Below are 23,173 nucleotides of genomic sequence, written 5' to 3'. Positions count from 1 at the left end.
TGACAAATCATGGCAAATGACATGATCATTATTTGAAATCTGCCTCAAGTATGGAATTGGGTGTTATAAAATACACTTTGAGGCTTTGGTAACTTGTGCCCTTAATTAGTGCAAATTATGGTCATGTTTGGCTTTGGGGCATTTACCATAGGGAATAAAATGTGCCCTGAAATGGCTGCGGATTATGGTCTTGTCCGGGTCAAGGGTCACTTTCCCATGGAATCTAGAAGTGTGCCAATTGGCGAATATTTATGGTGAATAAAATGTGCCCTGAAATGGCTGCGGATTATGGTCTTGTCCGGGTCAAGGGTCACTTTCCTATGGAATCTAGAAGTGTGCCAATTGGCGAATATTTATGGTGAACAATGGTAACTTGTGCCCTTAATTAGTGCAAATTATGGTCATGTTTGGCTTTGGGGCATTTACCATCTAGGGAATAATATGTGCCCTGAAATGGCTGCGGATTATGGTCTTGTCCGGGTCACGGGTCACTTTCCCATGGAATCTAAAAGTTGTTAAATTAATAACGTCATAAGAAATAATGTGCCTTTAAATACGCGCAGATTATGGTCATGTCTGGTGTCGAGGCATTTTTCTTTGGTATGTGATACTTAAGAAATCCCATAGAGGATATTCTTTATATATAAATAAACCAAATGATCTCTCGGTTGGTATAGAACATGACCACCACAAAATTGTGTTGTCTCCCATGCTTGTTTTTGAGTCCAATGACAATGGCTTTTAATTAAGCGAAGTCGAATTAAAACTAAATTGTCAATGGGGAGAAATTTTTGGCCAGGTGTAAAAATGGGGAGTTTTTTCCCCCTTGTGTATAATATGGATTAAGCTGTTGATCTACTTGGAGTTATGCACATCAGTGATTTCAGATATGCGTTCACCCGCGTTAAAACAGGTGCATGGTTATAATGCAATCATAATGGTTTTGTTAAATGTTTTTGTTGTTACTACATTGTGTATGATGCAACCAATCACTTGGCATAAGTGTAGCTGGTCAAATGCAAATGGGTTTTTGACTCATATCATGTTTTATCATCGAGAGATCAACTGCTATTGAAAAACCCACCCTCCACGCCCAATAAATGTACATGTATTAAGTGCAAGTAAAGTAACAGCGAATCATGTATAAGTTAACGTGTTTTAGCGGAAAATTAGTAAGAATAATTAATTGGTCATAAGTTTTACATAACTGTGAAAACATGTTTAATGCTAAATTATGCGGCTTAAATTTACACAAGCATTAAATTAGTCAGAATAATCAATTGGTCATAAGTTTTACGTAACTGTGAAAACATGTTTAATGCTAAATTATGCGGCTTAAATTTACACAAGCATTAAATGTTTTATCAGAGCGTTAAACATTTCAAAGTTAATCATTTGAAACAAAAATGCCTTAAGAAATGTCAAATATTCACAAAATGAGTTAAATTCGAAGTCATGGATAACAATATAAGAATTGAAGTAAATATTAACAAGCCGTGCAGGCTTAATGGAAATTAAGTTAATGCCTTAACATGTTTAATAAAACATGTTTATCATAATAAGTGGGGACACGGATAAGATAATAATTCGCAAGTCAGCAAGTTATTAAAATTTTGAATTCAAGTTTAAGTCTTAAAGCTTCCACTTGTATATACTTGTGCCTTAAACACTGCATATAGCGGTCGTGTTAAACTAAGAATGTCTCCAAGCGCAAAACACTGGAGAAAAATGGTTCACAATGTAAATAGAGAACTAGCTGTATAGAAATAAGATAACAAGAGTCAACAAATTCAAAATAAGTGTGATATGACGTTGAATTCATAGCAAATTCTGAGGTCTGAGAATTTGTATGCTAAATAATTCCACAAAAAGAATGTTTCTGTCGGCATCAAGGAGGCACTTTATCATAAAATTAAAAAGTAGAAGAGAAAGGCACTTTACCACATAATCAAAAATAAATAAAATAAAAACCAAAACAAGCAAAAATGGTTGTTGACGTTAAAGACACAAGCAAAGTACATGTATGTCACCAGTTTCCTAGGCATGGTGGCAAATACATACCAATTAACTGTGCCAAAGATGGGAAATAAATACGTGAAATGAGTTAAGCAAAACTTTTCAAGTCTATAAAAGAAGACGCATATGTGCAGTTATTTTTCGGCTTTCAATGATATTATGCATTAATTATATGCATTTATGACAAATCATGGCAAATGACATGATCATTATTTGAAATCTGCCTCAAGTATGGAATTGGGTGTTATAAAATACACTTTGAGGCTTTGGTAACTTGTGCCCTTAATTAGTGCAAATTATGGTCATGTTTGGCTTTGGGGCATTTACCATAGGGAATAAAATGTGCCCTGAAATGGCTGCGGATTATGGTCTTGTCCGGGTCAAGGGTCACTTTCCCATGGAATCTAGAAGTGTGCCAATTGGCGAATATTTATGGTGAATAAAATGTGCCCTGAAATGGCTGCGGATTATGGTCTTGTCCGGGTCAAGGGTCACTTTCCTATGGAATCTAGAAGTGTGCCAATTGGCGAATATTTATGGTGAACAATGGTAACTTGTGCCCTTAATTAGTGCAAATTATGGTCATGTTTGGCTTTGGGGCATTTACCATCTAGGGAATAATATGTGCCCTGAAATGGCTGCGGATTATGGTCTTGTCCGGGTCACGGGTCACTTTCCCATGGAATCTAAAAGTTGTTAAATTAATAACGTCATAAGAAATAATGTGCCTTTAAATACGCGCAGATTATGGTCATGTCTGGTGTCGAGGCATTTTTCTTTGGTATGTGATACTTAAGAAATCCCATAGAGGATATTCTTTATATATAAATAAACCAAATGATCTCTCGGTTGGTATAGAACATGACCACCACAAAATTGTGTTGTCTCCCATGCTTGTTTTTGAGTCCAATGACAATTAATACCAAGATGAAGTCAATATCATGAGGAAAATATTGAGTTCTGATGATTTATTTTCCCCTACCCCTTAATATTTTTCTATGTTATGCTGATATACGAGCGAAATCAACATCAGTTTTCGTTGGGTTTTTAAATTTTTTTTGTCTTTTTCCCAGTCCTACACATAAATATTCAAAATATTACATCAATGGAAACTTAACGGATTTTGTAAATGGAAGTTGGTGCAGTGTAGTGACATATTAAGACATGTACACACACACATTCATCCCCTCCCCCCACACACACATTATATGCTTTTCTTCAAATATGCGCAATTTGTCAAATATATTGCACCATGCGGCTGAACTATATTGACTACAACCCCCTAGTGCCCTCTACTGACAATGCAATGTAATAATTATATAATAATACATTTTATCTATTAGACCAATACTATTGTTATTTTACAGAAGTGTGGTGGAGGAAGAGCGTTTCTTAAATTATCAACTCTCTGTTCTACCAAAGATGGCGCTACTGAGAAAATCTACGAATCCAGTTTAGAGGAATTTCACTGCCTCCTTCATCAATCCAAAAATTTGCACTGATTTAGAAAATGATGTCCTGAAATTTTGTCATTGAGTACAATCTCCAGTGATTTATTAAAATGTATCACCATGATCACGATTTGTCGTGATCTAGTAGAATAACAGTAGCTGTGCCCAAACGACGTCACAAGTGGTTTGATCACGTTGTGTGGATGCCTGACAACAGATTACCAAACCAAGTGTATTACCATGATTTCATCCAAGAAGAAGAGGCCGCCTGAAACTGGATTGGAAGGACCAAATACAACATAATTCACGCTCCCATTCGGTAAGGCAGAACAGCTTGCAAAACGGCGCTCTGACAAGAAAGTCAAGCAGCAGCAAGCTCTTCTACGCCTTTAAAGTCGCGTTCACACAGTCGGACTTAAATCACTTATTACCGGACTTAAATTACGTCGGTAATAGTATTGGATTTAAGTGGCAGTGTGAATGAGCGTCGGATATAACTATATCCGACGTAATGTGCTTTAAATCCGACAAATATTTATTAATTAAAGCCGAAGATGAGCAGGTTTAAGAGCTGTTAAGACCGGTCGAAACGTTACGTCCGGTAATAGTAATTACGTGACATCTGCAAGTCGCCATACCGTGTTCAACGATGTAAGATACCCGGATGTACACAAACTCCACACGCAAAAGTATAGGCAAAAATTACAGGTTGCAAGGAAAATTATTCTTGCAAAATAGTGGCATTGATTACAAAGGGCAAAATAATTTGACCCGCATAAACTCTTTATTTGGGTTTTCCATTACGGAAAAAAATTAACGACGGAAAAGCTAGATATAGCTGATTTAAAAACTTATACATGTATTTCATTATTTCCGTGCTAAATGGGCGTGGCAATTGATGGCCATATTGATAATTTTTGCACGTGATGATAGGGAACTTAGGGGGCTGTCATTTTCTTCGGAAGGAATGGGTCATGAATTAATTTATTTGGGAGTCAAGAGAAATATTTCCCAAAACTCCCCCCCCCCTAGTGCCGCCACTAACCCTAATTTTAACTCTAATTGACGAAACTGTAACAACTAGCCCTTTTCGAAATAATGACCCTCTCGAACTAATTTGAGACAAATTGCTGTGCCCATTTTATAGGTGCACAGGTGGATCCGTGTTTTTTGTTGTTGTTTTTTTGTTTTGTTTTTTCATTTCTTTTTGAATTAAGGTTTTTTACTGCACGGGGCCACAAGAGTGATGCTAATTTAATGCTCTATATATTTAAATGAATACGTGTTCCCGGTTGGCTCTATAGCAATTTCACAGAAAAGGTATTTCTAGTACAATGCAGCGTCGAACTCTAGCTGAGAGCGTAGCCTAAGTCATTATAGATTCCAAAAATGGCTCTCCATACACAAATGAACAAACACAAAGGAGGGTCGTTTCCTCCGTGACCAGCTTGATTTCGATGGAGCGGAACCAAATTGGCTGCGGAGGAGACGGGTCATTTCGCCATGCAAATTTTCCAGTGTCAACCGCCTGGGTAAGCATGTTAATCGCTCGGAATGCGAGACCTCAAAATCTGTGCAAGATTTATATTGATCTGATCAAGATTAGTGACCTGTTCACATTACTTGTAAAATCGACAGCTGGTGAGACTTTGAAAAAAACAGGAAAATTAATACAATAAAAATTAAACAATGGATAAAAGAACAAAACAAGATGGCCAGGCGTATATAGATGGATATAAAGCAGCTTTCCAGGTACCATTGAGAGTGTTTATGAGCCAATCCATGTCAACTCCAGGGATGTGCACCGCAGCACCTCTTTTTTTTTCAATTTTTTTTCTTTTTCTGTGTGGTGGAAGATATTGATGAGAAAGTAAAATCCTGAAAATTTGAGCTTCATACTTCATTTCGTTTTCCCGTGGCATCAATTTGAAATTTAGGGGGGTCATCGTAAAAAATGTGTCGCAACGCGAAAGACGATGTTTGGAGGTCCATAAATGTATAAAGGGAACCCCCTACAACTTTGAAAAGTATATATCCTGGGGTACTTTTTTGTGTACAATTAAAATATGGTATCAGAAAACGTGTAACTCCTTTACTTTAAAAGATATAGGGCCCTCAAAATCATTGTGCAACTTCGTCCATCCAGGACCAACTTCGGGGGGTTAGAACTCCAAAAGTAAAACTAATGTTTTGTCCATTTTTTTGCCAGTGGTAGGACATTACTCTTATCCCATATTGAGCCTATTAGAATACTTTTAGCTGAGATATTACCCACGCAAAACTCCAACTGTACATTTTTTGTACATTTTGACCCCCCTGAAAACCAATGTCAGACATTTTGCCCCACCATCAACTTCAGGTATGTTGAAAATATGTTCTTGGACTCAAATTTTCAGGATATTGCTTTCTCATCAATATCTACCACCAAACAAAAAAAGAAAAAAAATCGAAGAGGTGCTGCGGTGCATATCCCTGGAGTTGATATGGAATGGCTCTCATACTGAGTCAGCTTAATCCCCAAAAAGGCATTTCCGTTCTTTTAAGGTTAGCCGAGAGTTTTTCATGCGCTTGATATCAGAGGGGTGTAAGTTCATAACAGAAACAGCCATGCAGAAAATTAACAAGCGTGTACACTGGGACGTAGGCCTATACTTACAATAGAATATCGATCCACGGTCAAGACATGAAACTTGGCTTAGCTCGTGCCCGGAGCTCGTGAATCGGGGAGGGGGGGGGTGTCATGAGGGGCGGCATGCCGGGGGGGGGCACAAGCCGTTTTTGGCAATTTTCATAAGGATTTTATAAATTTTAAAATTGATTGGGGCACTTCGTCAAGCTACGCCCTGGAAAATGTGTTGATTTTGAATTTATAGCCTTGATATCTTTGATGAAATAAATAAATGCTGCTATTCCCCTGATTACAATGTAATAGGGTACAACAATAACATCAACAACAATATCAAAAAGCAATTATTTGCAAATCGAATTTGGGAAGAACAACGAGACAGACTTAGCAGGCCTACAAATTTCTGAATTATATAAAGTGAACAACAATCAGTCACGATTCACTGCAGTCAGCGAATCAATCAAATAAAACTAAAAAGAAAGGAGCAAGAAAGAATAAAAAATAGTGAAAAAGAGAAAGAAAAGAGAGAAAGAGTGAGAGAAAGAAAAAGAACGAAAATGAAAGGAAGAAAGAAAGAAAGTAAAAATGAGAAAAGAGAAAAAAAAGGAAATTCAGCCTCACGGGGACTCGAACCCACAAAAAAGGTTCACAACAGATTCCCAGTCTAATGCTCTCTCCACTCGGCCACACATCAACTTACGCAATTGCTTGTTCTCGAAGCGGATATATTACTTTAATATGACGCAATTACTTGATTACAATCGCGTCCGCACAATGGCTCTTAGAATAAACAAGCATGTCGGCGCTGAAATTTTGAACGAACTGATGGAGGAAAACCTCGTTTTCTGCAATACTAGCTTCAATTTGGAGTGAAAATCAAATGGGATAGCAATTGGCAGAATGTTGAGAAATAATGTAGGTATTCAGATGTCTAAATTAACGTCCCGTAATCAAGATATCGATAATTTCACAAAACAGTTTTTTCTCAGACAAGATTCTCGAAAATGTTCCCCAAAAACGGGCTTTTTAAATTTGATCGGTACTGTATTTGGTTCTTCCCCATGGCAACATTATTTCTTTAATCGATTTGTAGTACAATACAAAAAGGAGAAAACAATCACTCGGCGTGGTTTTATACGGAGCGAACATTTGAAAAAAACTGCATGGAACGTGTTTTTGATCTTGTGAACATGGTGCGTAAAAATGATTTAAACGAAGGATTTTCAAACGGATTCTAAATTTTTTTATAAACACACAAAAATAATGTAAAGATACATCCATGCACCAACATTTGACTCACTGTGATATTGGATTGCTGAGAAAACGCGGTTTTAGAGAACAACTTTATACGTCTTTTATACGTTTTTTATACGTTTCTTCGTGTAACCTTAATAGCGTATTTAAGTAAATCATGTAACAGCATGGAAATAGTAGATCTATTTAATTCTACTACAAAATCAATTGATATTACAATGTAATACAGTCACTATAAACACAGTATTGTTTCCAGTATTATTACTACATATATGCACAGTGAAAACTTGTACGGTTGATTGATTATGATCAATGTGGTTACTTAAAAATAAAGTTAACCTCCAAACCAGCACGTATAGGCCAACTTACTGCAGTATATTAATCGTGGCACGCAAGATATCCAGTACCCCATGTATATGTACACAATAATACACAGAGCCGCTAATCGGTAGACCATGTAGACTAAATAGTGGTAAATCACTGTCTTTATGGCGTTTTATGCTGTATAAAATTACAATCAACAAGTTGTCGTCAAAGTACTTCAAGTTGTTGGTAAATCCAGCGATAGCAACACTTTGCCAAGGATTCAAGCCCCGGATTCAAGCTGAAAAGCGTACGTCGTAGTACGTACCTGATCTGAAAAAAAGTTTCGTCTACAGGGACATGACAATGTTACCAGAAAATGCCGCTTACCGATGCCTTGTGGTGGGAATAGTGTATACCATATATTTGTGCCTAGGCGCTGGTATATTCTGTGCTATACAACAACCTCACGATATTAAACTGAGGGTACACTTGGATAATGCCAGAGACAATTTCCTCAAGCAGAATCCATGCGTCGATTCGGAATCTTTGGGAGTATTTTTAGAGGTTGTCGAGACGGCGTCCAGTGCGGGTATATTGATAGGTCCTAATAATACTCTTGTACCAACATGGAGTTTTGCATCCAGTTTATATTTCAGCGTAACTTTACTTACAACAATAGGTAAGTGTTGATGCTATACTTTACTTTCTTCCAAGGAGATTGCTTTTTAGCGATAATTGCGAAATATTCCATGAGGTAAAAGGGGTGTCATTAAGTTTAATGAGAACTACCTTATTATTTTATAAAAGGTAGGTAGGGAAATTGGAAAAATCTGAAATGTGAAGGGTTTTAAAGGATGGAAACAAACAACGGTGGGGGAGGGAGAACTTAGGCCTGGTTGTTATACCTTTTATTCGACGCCGAATATTCAACGCAAGAAGTTTTTACCTTAGCCAAATGGCATTTGGCTAAGGGTCTCTTTTTCTTAGATTCTGATTCTTTCTTTCTTTCTTCTACCAATCATATAATGAGCCATCGTAGCCATATGCATTTGTCAATTTTGACGAAATTTGGTTATTATGACCATTGGGGGTGCCACAAATGTCACGTGAAAATGTCTGGCGCAAATGTCATGTCAAGGTCATTATAGCCCAAAACGTGTTTTTCACTTAAAATGCTACCCCTTCCCCATATTACATAGCACCGTGACGTCACTGGTACACATGCATCGTCTATAGCCAGTGTCTAAAAGTTGTACACAGAATTGGGGTCAAAGGTCATTTAGGGGTCATTTCCGGCATGTAACCAAATACCTTAAATCGGACATCATAGCCATATGCTTTTTGCCATGTTGACCATAGTTGAGCACTAGGACCATTGGGTGGTGCCACAAATGTCACGTGATCATGTGCGGTCAAAGTTCTTCCACTTACGGACAATGAACAAAAACGTAATTTTCACTATAATTTACTAGGGGGGCCCTATGACCCCCATGATTAGTCTACTGTAGTAGACCATTTAAATTTATTATCCCTCTATCCCACCATGGAAAATACACCAATCCTGTTCTGATCCAACAGCTATCTATCCTTTTTTCTCTGGGCAGGGCAGTCACTGGGGATGTGGATGTGTTGTGTTTTAATGCATGGAATGGTATGAATTGTTTAAAAAAGGAATGCAAAGCAGTCTACCCCATGATAGATTTGCACACAAATATATCATCCATACAGCAAAGATATATAGTCCTTACAAGCCCATTGTGGTTCAATGAGCCATGTAAAATAATAATTGGGCTGATCATTCCTCATTATGTACGTGTGCTTTAAAGTATACATTATAGTAAGAATAGGTATGTCCTTGCCAGGTTTTTTAAAGATCGGTAAACAATCTTTACAGAGCCTTCCAAGGATATCTGTGTATTTACCTAGCTAAGCTAGGTCTTGTCTTTCTGTCTGATTCTTCTTCTTTCTTTCCCCAATTACTTTCAAAATGCTGCTGCTCCCGTAAATTACATAGTAGCCCTACAATGTCGTCACCATCATGAACCATAGGCTGGTGATACAAATATCGCATAAACAACTCTAGGTCAAAGGTCATAAAAAGATCAACATCACTGGCTAAGGGCCGTGCTCTGTGAGCACAATGTCTAGTTGTTATTCTAATTGTTGACTTCAAAGCATATATTCACCCCTGTATATTTCTAAACAAATGCAAATACAAATATGTTAAAATTATTTTTTTAAAGCCAGTACCTGTACTCTTTAACTCTGATTTAAGACCTCATTTGTTGAAATTGGTTGAGAATTAAAGAAACTGTGATCTAAACCCTAAAGAAAGAAAAGAAATCAAAAGCCCAGGATCAAAAGTTGCACTTTGCGAGCCGTGCTTTCACGCAAAGGTGCTAGTTCTACGGTTCGAGAACACTTTGTATACAAATCAATACAAGCATGCAACGGAGAAAACTGCAACTTTTGAATTGGCATCTTCCTTGGAGTTTTGGTCTTTATTTCTTAAAGATTTCAACGAATGAAGAAGGAAATTAAACACAATCATCACAGGGAATCAGAAAACACACTCCAGCGCTCAACCGTGATCAAAAACTCGAGCTCCTTTTATTATAATTATATAATGCGATCAGTAGAAAGGCCATCAAATGTCGAGAGCAGGACATACAACCAAGGGGGTGACACTAAATTCACGGTTGTTCTATTAGCCACGCAAAATCTATGAAAAATTCAGCTGGTTTACTAGCTAGAAAGTGAGGCCAGTTATCGATCCGTTATAGCTCGTTATGAATAATTCATGTTCGACCCCTTGGATCATGTTAATTGAGTTTGGCAAATAACAACGTTGTTAGTTTTGCGAACTTTGCCTGTTCAATGAGAGTATAGCGCGCCCCCAATACATCTGGGCACAAACCAGGCGAAAACGATCCAGTTTAATGAAATGGCGGACGGGTATTCCCATCAGGCACCAGTGATATGTTTTTTCAAAGAAAGTCTACTAATTTGATATGAATTTTTGCAATAGCAAAGTCAAAATTAGGACTTGCTGTCAATAATATGAAGGAAATATGTGACAGAGGCAAGGTGTGAAATACAAGTAGTATTTAAGTTATAATAACCTTTGATACCCGACCTGACCTTCCATCATGGCGCCTTACTCGTCTTTATGTATTTCTATTATGCTCTCAAGTAAAATAAAATACCAACCTGCACTGAGCAGACAATGTTACTTGGCTCCCAGCATGAATTATTGATTTTATACGGAGGTAAAGAAATGCACAGAGAATGTGCATGATGTGCAAGCATACTCAAAATATTTACGGTAAATCTGAATAGTGGTCACATGGTGACATATCATGTGTTCGGGAAATCACGTGGCAACATTTTAAGATTTCAGGCTTGTTTACTAGTTAATTGCCATTTGTACTCTTTATTATTTATCTTTGTTAATTAACATATATTTTAAATGCTGATAAATCGTGGTTGGCTGCCCATGATATCTGTTAAATTCAATGTTTTATGAATATAATTCTACCACGCAGAGGGGTCACGCAGCAGAATTTCACATCACCTGACTTAGCTAGATTTCGAAGCTCTGCTCTTCAAATTCATGTAAATTTCAAAGTTTATACATTTAATATATTTAATATGATACTAATTTTTTGTTATAACCAACTGGTACACGAAATATACTAGCTTATTACCTATACAGAAAGGTGATTATCAGCCTTCACTCAGCAAATTGACATGCCCGGCATATGCAGCCATTCTCCGTCTGGATAACATGACTGTCGCCCTCAATACGTCTGGGCACAAATTTAAATAACAATACGCTATTTACATATCAATGCGGCCTCATGCTAATTAAAGCTGCCCCATCCAGGAGTTCATCTATGATACAACTCCACCACTTCATTATTCGCCGTAGCTGTATACAAGTTTTGAATATTGCCCTGCACTACAACGTTCACACGGTACCTATGCATTGAACCATAGATGTCAAAGAACAGGGATAAAAACCTGGATCCTTATTCTATAGAATATTCATATCATGCTGTGCACTCGCACCTGTAAGATGAAAAGTGGTATTTTTTCAATCTATGATTACAGGTGATGAGTTCAACCTGCTTGTAGTGCAGGGTGATCCTGCGATATATTCCAAAATTGTATTCATCTATTACTATGGTAGTTATTCCTGTTACATCACCACTTCTACGGCGATTTGGAGCCCTCCTGATAATGTGTGTTGTACACATCGAAATATTGAGGTAAATATCTCAATAAATTTGTGTTGAATGACGAAAACGAAAACTTTGTAACTTTTATTCCTGCTTTTCATCAACGATATGCCTGTTAATTTAAATCAATCTATTGTTGACATGTGTGCGGATGACACCTTAATTTACGTTTGCCATAATAAAGATAATAAAGACATTGGCTAGATGATAACCTAATAAAATCCAATGTTAACAAAACAAAAGTTATGCTCTCATCACACCTCATAGAACCAATAAAATTGACAACATTAATGTTGTTATATGAATAAATGTGGAATAGATAATGTTGAATCATTTATCTTGGTGTTTATATTGATGCTAATTTAAAATGGAATGAACACTTAAAACATGTTCGTAGTAAGGTTTTTAAATGCATTTCCCCAGAAGTTCACTTGTTACTAGTTTAGTTAAAGTATAGATATCATATTTCATTGTCAATAATACACTTCATCACTTTATAATTAGGTTGTAAATTAAGGGCTAGTCGGTCCAGATGATTATATAATACCTCGGCTCTACCAATATACAAAAATATGAACGTCTTTCTTTGTTCGATTTGAGGCCTTTTTGGCTATCATAGTTAAGTTACCTGATGTACATTTTTGTAATTAGTGTTTTGCATTTGATTTAGCATACATTTGTACACATGTGCAATGTGCATATCAATAATAATTTTCATATCACTGTGTATGTTCAAAACGGGAGAAGGAAATTGAACACAATAGCCGGGCACAATAGCTCGCAAGGATGCGCGTGGGCAATCAGAAAACACACTCCAGTGCTCAACCGTGATCAACGACCCCGGTCAACGATTTGAGCTCCCTTCATAATCATAATGCCCTAACCCGATTAGGGCATTATCCCTAATGATTCATAATCATAATACCCTAACCTCTACCAATACCAATAGTCTACAACAAAACTGAACGTCTTATAATTTAATGCCCTTATTCGATCAATTAAATAGAAAGGACATCAAAGCAGGGAGCGGGAGCAGGACATGCAACTCCATCAGCCAGGAGGGTGAGAGTTCATACCCGGCCCCCGCACTCCATGCATCCGCAGGTATTCATGCTTGTCGGTGAACTTTAAAAACACCCCCTTTTGTATCTCATTTCACGAAGTTTTAAAGGGAAAAACACCCCTTTTTTAGCGATTTCGCGAATTATTTGCCCTTCGACAATACCCCTATTTTCCCTAAAACGCGAACGATATTTCTAATATACCCTTTTCTGGCAGAAACGCGTAGGCTGCTCGATGAAAATAGCCTTTTTGTCAATTTCGCGAACATGTGGTTTGAAAAAACACCCCTATTTTGTGTGTTTCGCGAATCGCGTTTCTTCATCTGAAAACACCCCTTATTTCGCGAAATTTTCGACGAGCATGAAAACCCGCGGATGAACGGAATGCGGGGGCCGGGAGTTCATAAGAGCAATGCGGAACTTAAAGGACTTACCTTTTACGGTCACAAGCTGTCACAGCAAGTGAGTAGAGATCACTTGACACTTCCGTGCGTTTCTAATACATTTCGATTTAGACTTAATTAAGTTAATTTTAATGTTCAACCCACGTCACTGAATATCCATTGAGTCACAGTTCCAGACAGCAAGCTTCAACGTCTCATCCAGAGCAGGACAGAAGCTGGGCGCTCTGAGGAGAGTCGCAAACAAACTTGATGTGAGAGGCAGGGCAACCGTTTACAAGGCTGAGTCGCAGTATGATGGAATACGCCTCACTGTCGTAGATGAGTGCCAGCGCCACCACTCTAGGATTATTAGACTCTATCCAGAGGAAAGCCCTTCGAATCATGTGAGGTGTGAGGGAAGAGGAAGCGATTACAGAGTTGAACATCACATCTCTCCATCAAAGACGTCAAGTTGCTGCAGCAACACTCCTCTACAAAATGCACACCAGCTTGTGCCCACCAGATCTGAAGGCACTGCTACCAAAGCCATTTGTAGTCAGAAGAGCTACCGCTCTAGCTGGTCCAAGTCTTGTCATGCTCTCACCATGGACTGTAGCAGTCCATGCTCTCACAGTACCAGTTTCTAGAACCATATCTACTGGAAGGACCTTCATCCACATAGCCTACCAGATGGAGTAGTAGGAGACGTAACTGACAACAGCGCATCATCCTTCAAGAGCAGAGTGCATGATAAGCATCTCATTTCGTGTGTCTGTACCCCTTCAATCTTGTTGTGAACCACTCATTGGCCCATGTGGTTGTCTTATAGTGCTTAGGTGCCTAAAGTTCTTGACTTGTGTTGTGTCACTCCTCGTGGGCTATTGCTCACTCTAGCATTTTATTAAAAACAAAACAAACAAAAAACATCGAAATATAGACATAAATATCATATTGAGATAAACATCTCAATAAATTCTGTGTTGAATGCCAGTTTAAATCTACTTTGATTTTCAAAAACTTAGCAACTTTTATTCCTGTTTTTCATCAACAATGTGCCTGATAATTTAAATCATTCTATTGTTGACATGTAGGCTATGCGGATGACACCTTATTTAAGTTTGCCATAAAGATGTTACTGTGATTGAAAGAGGTCTTAATGAAGACCATGTGTTACTCAGCCACTGGCGCCGAATTGGTCAAGATGGGAGATGCCGCGCTTGTTGATAGAAAGACAGCTTAGGCTAATAGAAATTGGCACTCCTTTCGTGGTGGATAATATAAAGTATAAAACATACAAGCATATGTCCAGCACTTAGGCAGGGTGATTCTTTGTTGGATTATTTTATTTGATCCTATTTGTGACCTCTTCTCATAATGTATTACTTTCTTTTTCTCACAAGTCTGAAACATCGCACAGTACCGTCCATGCGAACTTGGATGTAAGCTTAAGCTTAGGCCGACATCATGACGGTGTTGACGCAAAGTGAGTTCTTAGAAAACTTGGAAGTATGATATATCTCCTTAAATTTGCCTCTGTGGGCTTACTTTAATAAATACGAATATAGAGTAGGCCTAGACCTATGACTGTGAATTGATCGGGGAATTGATGCCAAGACAAACAGATATCGTAAAAGTCACCGGCGCTTGCAAAAGTTATGACTGAACGCTGTACAATGGTTTATACTCGTCATGTATATCGCCATGGTCGGGGCACGTACCGGGTAAGTAGGCCTAGTATTTGCATGCTTGTCGTGGTCGACCTGGCTATAAAATCCTGGCGTTTGCGGGGGGAATGTGGCAACCCAAAATTTACGGTCGACCTGGGAGAAACCGATTTACGATAACTTAGGTGGTCTATCGTGTGCGATACGATATTTTAGGTCGACCTGGGATTTTTTTCTCCCAGCTTGACCCAAAACGCGCCACTGGCTAGATGATAACCCAATGAAAGACAATGTTATCAAAACCAAAGTTATGCTCTCGGCACACCTGATAGAACCAATAAAATTGACAACTTAATGTTGTTGTGAATAAATGTGAGATGTCAAGTCATTTTTAAATGATACTTAAAAGTGTCTTGGTGTCCATATTGATGCTAATTTGAAATGGAATGAGCAGGTAAAGCATATTCGTAGTAAAGTTTGTAAACCATTTTGTTCCAAGCAGTTCACTTATTATTACTATTTTAATTAAGTACAGATATCATATTTCAGTGTCGATATTACATTACCTTACAGTCAGGTACAAATCAGTCCACAATAGATGATTATATAGTTCAGTTCAGTTCAGTTCAGTTTTATTTTATATTATATATCAGTTCAGTTTTATTTCATTTAATATAATACCTCTTATCTACCAATTCACAAAAAGATACGTAAAACCATGATAACCGCATTGTCAAAAGCTATAAGGGATGTATAAGCCCGTGTATAAGATCTAACCAAATCGACTGTTCAGTGTCAAAAGTGGCCAGGTGGACTTAGCTATGGCTATACAATACCAACCCACACCATGGCACAGCCCCGAGCTGCTTCGAAGGGTATAGCGCCCTCAATTTGATATTTTCTTGTATTTTGACAAATAATCCCCGTGAATCCCCCTATAGTCACATCATAATTTCTTTACATTTTGGTTCTTGGACAAATGTCTTCAACGAAGCGACACCTATCTGGTAGTTGGACAAATAATCCTCCTACAGTCACGTCATAATGTCTTTTTGGATTCTGGCCGCTACACCTGGCGGCTATCTCTAAATTCCACCCACAATATTGCTCTTTCAATATCTTAAGCTATCTTATACTTCCATCGCGTCTTTAATTAACCCATGAAGACAAATTAGTAGTCAGTATAAGTGGACCATGAGTGGACTGAGCAGTGAGAGAGTATGCAATCATGACTAAGTGAGATTACCGTACCCGTGTACCAACTGTGAACTCAGGTAATCCCGTGGAAACTCTCGACCAGTAATCGTGAGGTCCGGGGTTCAAACCCGCCGAGTCCTGTGTTTTTTTTCTGCACACTCAATTAAAATACTAGATCTACCATTTCCACCAGGCCAAAAGGATGTATGCTATTTGTCAGATATATGTACTGTACTTCTTTTGTCGTGGTAAGATATCATAGGAAATGCATTCTTCTGTTTTGCTTTTTGTGACAAGGACTAATTTTTGTGCACAATAGGCTGAAAACGTTTTCTTTCGAGTGCTGTAATTGCTTTTATACTATGGAAAGCCGATCATTGAATATTTAATTGAGTATTTAACAAAACGTTGAATTCGAGTCAAGTTCTGTCTGCAGATATTACTAGCGCCCTCTAGTATGAGGTACATTCTAGCGGTACCTTTTCTCTTATCATAAATAACGTACCGTTTGTCTTGAGTCACTGAAATTCCAGTGTAGTAACTGGATTCCTTGCCCCTATAATATACATAATTTTTGTTACCAGTGTGTTATTATTTTTTGAGAAAAATGCAAAAATAGTCACAAATTTATGAAGGGGTGTAGTACCACCTTAAATAACAATTGGACACATACTAATAAGCAATTGTCGTATCCAGACTTTAATCATTATTGCACTATAAATCTGAGTTACCCGGGGAGTTACCTGAAGCTAAATTCACGGTTTTTTCTAATAGCAACGCAAACCTATGACACTTCTGTTGGTTTGCAACCTACAAAGTGAGGCAAGCTATCGGTCTTTAGGGACGCACCGTTAGATTCTTAGGTGGGGGTAGGAGAAGTTTTGAAAAAAACTTCACTACATGAGCAAAAAATAAAACTTTCCCCACCTAACTAAAGGCGGCGAAAAATTAAATTCCCCGGCCCCAACTTCCTACCCCCCCCCGATAATCTAATGGTGCGTCCCTTATAAATAATTCACATAAACCCAGCACATAAAGTCTAGCGAATCGTACCTGTTGAAGAGAGTAAAAAAAAACCTCTAGAAATGAAACGAACTCCGCAAATGGGTAAAACTACTATAATCACACCAGGCAGCAGTGATTTGTTTTTCAAAGAAAGTCTTCTAATTTGATATAAGAATAACTGTTTGCAATAGTACTGTCGAAACTAGGACTTGACTGCACATAATTATATAAGTGACCCTGGTCGTTGTCATACCAAGCGCGCCAAATGTAATTATCGTCGGGGCGTGAGAAATTGAATTGCCTCACTTTGTGAGTGACCTGAAAACTTTTACAGCGAGTCAAAACAGACACAAAACAGTAGTTATTTTGGATCACGCAAAATGAACCCGAGCACAAACGACGGGATGTCAAGTTTAATTTAGTAGTTTTCTCATGTTTTTTTTTAAAATACAGTCGTGAAAAGTGCGGCACACAAAGAAAATATTGAATATTTAGGTTACGAATATTACTCAATGAAGTAATTATATCCCTTTTTCTTTAAAATTCGGTGTCACCAGAGCAGTGCAATGTTATGCATGATCCCAGGATCGTGGAAGTAAGGGACCGATCGTTATTTACGGCAGGGGGGAATGGGTGTTTTGGCAAAAATATCGACAAAAATTTCGCGTTCCCCCTCGCGTCCGCTCAAAATTTTGCGTTCCCCTTGTTTTCCCAATTTTCTCCATTTAAAATTTAACAATCCCCTCCTGGTTCAACTAAAATTTCAGGTTCCCCCTCAAGACCACAAAAAAATTTGTGTTCCCCCCTAAATTTACCCATCCCCCCCCCCTGCCATAAATAACGATCGCTCCCTAAGAGGCTTTTACCTCCGTGCTAGGATGAAGTCAAACACGTTAATTTCGGCTTTTCAACTGACCTGTTGATTGCATCAAAGGCTTTCTTGAAGTCGACAAAGGTGACTGTCAAAGAGAGCTGATATTCCTCGAAGCGGCGATAAATATAAACCAAAACGTATTGTACATTTAATATTATAATAGTATTCTGCTCGCTACGTTTGTACCACATTGTTGCATGTAGGACCGATTTGAAGAATTGTTTCATCACCTGACTTTGGCCTGTGCAAGAAGGATATGATGAAGGACTCGATGTTGACACATGGAGCTGGAGTGGATATGGTGGAGAAGTTTTTGCACGTAGAGAGGAAGGAAGGGGTTGATGGCACACCAAGATGGCGGGGGCAAGCAATTTCAATTGACGCTTCTTGTCATCATTATTAATTCCGCTCATAGAAGTATCCTGCGCATTCTCGAGCCACTTTCATTCCTGCCGAGGCTCGAACCCACGAGCTTGGAATTAGGAGGAGAGCGCGCTATAAACCAAAAGAAGACATCCCGTTAGCCCGATAATACTAATACCAATTTTAACTACACTGTCTATCATGTCTATATGAAACGACTTTTAAGTCAAATGTCTTTTTATGATTAAAATAATAAAACAAGATATTTGTTCACCACTCTTTAACTTTTTGGTCAAGTAGGGGCTTATACAGTGCATAAAGGAGCACATTGATCATTTGATGTGGGTTTTTTTTTCCAAAAGTCAATAAGTCAACAAGCCATGAACAATTTACAATCGTATTTCTGTTTTTCCATGCCCTGAACACCCTGTATATTTTTATAACGAAACGGTCGATTGATTATGCTCAGTGTGGTTTAAAGTGAACCTCCGACCAGCACGCAGTACTGCAATATATATAATCGTGTAATGCAAAATCTACCCATATACACGTAGCAGCCGGTCGGTATATAGTGGTACATCACTTTATTCTAGATTTTTGTTTTAATAATTTTTATCTCATTAATTTAAAGCATGACTGTCTATGCATTATGTCATTGAATTACTCTATTCAGGAATATAATAAGTGTGTCTGGTAAATGGACAATCAACAAGTTGTCGTCGAAGTTCACTTTCAGGAAATCTCCAGTTGGATGTGTGTGTTTTTCTCTTTAAATTGTACGTTAAACTGTCACACTTTGACAAGTCGAAGTTGTTGTCATCCATCGGTAGAAACCACTTTGCTTATGCCAGATATAGGCATATTTTACGTTTAAGAGGAGAGGTCGGTGGCTGCGAGTCAGCCCAAGTAGTCAAGCTGAAGAATTCTACGTGGTCTGAAAAAGTTTCGTCCACTGGGACAATGTTACCAGAAAATGCCTTTTACCGATTTCTTGCGGTGACAGCAATTTATGCCACATACCTGTGCCTTGGCTCTGGTATATTCTGTGCCTTAGAACAACCTGCAGAAAGAACCCACCGGATACGCTTAGATAATGCCAGAGACCATTTCCTTCAGCAGAATCCATGCGTCGACGCGAAATCTTTGGAAGTATTTTTAGAAGCTGTCGAGACTGCGTCCAATGCGGGTATATTGATAGGTCCTAATAATACTGTTGTACCAACATGGAGTTTTGCATCCAGTTTATTTTTCAGCACAACTTTACTTACAACAATAGGTAAGAACACGGTCATATTATTAGGAAGTGAATATTTTGTTCTGGGGCTGAATTATTCAGGCGGGCACTGATAGCTACTGGTGCTACATAGCTCTACATTCTGCCAATGGCTTCATAACAATCGAAAGTAATATAAGTAGATTACCATTATTGTGTTACATTGTAATCAGCAACATATTAAAGATATCATCAAGGTAATCATGATAATACGAATTTTGTACTCGTAAATTCCATTCAACACTGATAATAAAGTTTGGTTTAATTTGTCACATTAACGATAAGTCAAACATTTTGGGATTAACCCAAATACACAGCATACAGAAAACTAGTTCCGGGATGCTTTGTATTGTATTATGTTGTATGTTAACATTTTTGTACATCCTACCAATAATTCTATGAGATCAAAACCCTACAATCGACCCTTTTGTCTTACCTTTTTGAATATAATTGATTTTTATTATTTATTTATTTATTTAGTTATTTATTTATTTATTTATTTATTTATATATTTATTTATTTATTTATCTTAATTTACTTTTTATTATTTATAATTTATCTTATTCATCTTGATTGATTCATTCATTGTTTAATTTGCTTGAGATTGATTGACTGATATGTTGCTTGATTGTTTAATTTATTATTTGCTTGCTTGATTAATTAATTAATTGATTGATTGATCGATTGATTCAACAAGACAAGATAAAAGATAATTTTACAAGACTAAATGAGGGAAGTGTAATACAAATTGGTCATAAAGATTTTGAATTCCTATGAAATAGAAATAAAATCGTCTACTCGAATTATCCGAAAGGTTTGGATTTTGCTTCGTTACAATTAAAAACAACGTGTGTGCCATTTCGTTCAACTTGAGATATACAAAGCATTATTATTATTTCAAACCTCTCCGAGAACTAATTCATTCAAGCAGTTTTATTATTTGCACACTATCCAATTCAATTTGAGCAAACAATAATATGCAATTTGATAAGCTGTCGCAAAATTGACATTATTAGCTTGTGAATATTTTAATTAATATCTCAGTTTTGATAACACTACTTTGGCATTTATATCTGTTTGAATTGATTAAATAATATTTAAACCCCAATGAAGCTATGTTTTAATAAAATTCATAAATCTTTATAGCAAAAGGTTAAGACTGAGTTTTATATTGTCTTATATTCAAGTATTCTGCAGCAAAACTTAAACGAGATATGTCGCATTTTGAATTCAATCTAGTTTGTGGATAGAAAATGTTTTTTCGCAAAGTACCAACATTTGAAAAATGTGAATTTCCACAGATGTTTGTATTTTGTTGAAGACAAAAATATCAATAATTATGTAGGCCAAGGCCCTTATACTGTATAATTTTACCAATTTTTGTGGAAAGTTAGTTAGCCCATCAGTTGCATATTAACTATATATCACTGTACATCAACACAATTATTTTAAACAAAAAAATCGAAACTACGAAGATATATCAATATTTTATACATTAATTTTCATCGATATTTTCTCGAGGTTAAATTACGAAACCGCAAGTGTAATCAATTACAATCCGTGGATACACCAATCACAGTAAATATAATATAATTATTATACAAGTGGAATGATTTTTGACGTGCCAATAAAAGGGAAAAGTGACAAATTATTGATAAAACAATCGACATTTTTATTTAGAATATTTTTGATATAATCGGCTTAAATTGTGACTAGCCATGCATGAATATAACATTGTGTGTACATGTAGAATTAACGGATTTAATTTGAAAGTATGTAACAGGTGTTTGGTGGTATTAGTATTATGCATACTTGCAATTAAGGGGTACTACACCCCTGTGGTAAATTTGTGACTATTTTTGCATTTTTCTCAAAAAATAATAACACACTGGTAATAAAAGTTATGTATATTATTGGGGCAAGGAATCCAATTACTACACTGACATTTCAGTGACTCAAGTCAAGCGGTTCAGTATATATTCTAGGAAACGAAGTTCATCCTAGCGGTACCTTATTTCTTATCATAAATAACAAACCGCTTGTCTTGGGTCACTTAAATTCCAGTGTAGTAATTGGATTCCTTGCCCCTATACAATTTTTACCACTGTGATATTAGCTTTTGAGAAAAATGCAAAAATAGACACAAATTTATCGAGGGTGTAGTACCCCTAAGCATAATTATCTTAACGGCTCTGGTAGCAAACGTTTGGACAGTATTTTTGTGGGAAATGAGAGCACATCAGACATATCGAATTGCATTCTGAATACGAAGAATGTCCTTCTGATATCAAATAATTCTGATTTTTTTTTAAATTCGCGATATAATACGCATTTTATGGCAAATGATTAAAAATTAATATTTTTGATATTTAACAGTCCTCGAAGTAAACTTTATAAATCTAATGATATGTACTTGAGGTGTATGCCTATGTAGCTGGGATGAAAAGTCGACGATCAATTGAAAATTTTGACCTTTGTATTGAAGATATGGATTTTTCCCCAAAACACCAAAAAGATGTATCATCCTTATTATGAAAGGTCACTTTTCAAAGATTTCAATTGATCGTCGGCTTTTCATCCCAGCTACCTTCACTTTAAGTACATATCATTAGATTTATAAAGTTTACTTCAAGGACTGTTAAATATCAAAAATCTAAAGAATATCACATTTTAATCAATTATCATAAAATATGTATTATATCGCGAATTTCAAAAATATCTAAATTATTTGATATCAGAAGGATATTCCTCGTATTCAGAATGCAATTCGATAGGTCTGGTGTACTCTCAGCTCCCACAAAAAATACTGTGCAAGCGTTAATACGCATGTTTTTTATTTTTCTACAATTTTGGGTTCAGTATACCAGAAGAACTGAATTTTCACAAAATTATTTGGTGCACTTGGTAATAAACGACTCCAAAGTGAATACAATACAAAATATATTATCGTACACGAGTATAACCTATATATATTAATAAATTATGTTGCAATATTTTTTGTTATTAATTATAATGCATTACAGCGATAGTACCAGCATTCCCGAATGAGAGGTTTTGAAGCATCCCTGATAACATGGACAACTTCTATCCTACATGTAATGTAAATTGAGAGCCAACACAATTTCTAGTCACATTTCTATATAGAAGAGATCAAATGAAAATTTATATATATTATGATTGATTACACAACCAACACAGTAATGATGATGACGACGACGACGACGACGACGATGATGATGATGATGATAATGATGACTACGATTATGACGACAATAATAAGACTAATAATAATAACACTAACAATAATAATAATAATAACACTAACAATAATTATAATTATAATACTAATAAATAATTTGTATTAAGGGCTCGGATAGCGACGTTTACACATATTTTTGTGGGACCTGAGAGCACATCAGACATATCGAATTTCATTTTAATTTTTGAATACGAGGAAAT

The 23,173-nt window shown here is 36.8% G+C and overlaps 1 protein-coding gene across 3 annotated transcripts in view; it reads left to right on the top strand.

Annotated features, from left to right (window-relative positions):
- Nucleotides 1–7,703: 7,703 nt before the first annotated feature.
- Nucleotides 7,704–23,173, top strand: part of LOC140153542 (potassium channel subfamily K member 6-like) — a 28,933-nt gene continuing 13,463 nt past the window's right edge. For 2 of the 3 annotated variants that reach the window (XM_072176321.1, XM_072176319.1), the window contains exon 1: nucleotides 7,704–8,332. In XM_072176321.1, the coding sequence (XP_072032422.1) occupies nucleotides 8,011–8,332 (322 nt within the window). In that variant the 5' untranslated portion in view covers nucleotides 7,704–8,010. Of the gene's footprint in view, nucleotides 8,333–19,066; nucleotides 19,718–23,173 lie in introns of those variants that run through there. The other variant, XM_072176320.1, reaches the window with a different exon arrangement.

Source organism: Amphiura filiformis, chromosome 5 (assembly GCF_039555335.1).
Source record: "Amphiura filiformis chromosome 5, Afil_fr2py, whole genome shotgun sequence".
Taxonomy (NCBI): domain Eukaryota; kingdom Metazoa; phylum Echinodermata; class Ophiuroidea; order Amphilepidida; family Amphiuridae; genus Amphiura; species Amphiura filiformis.
The sequence above is the reverse complement of the archived record's forward strand: the minus strand, read 5'-3'. Positions and strand labels throughout refer to the sequence as shown.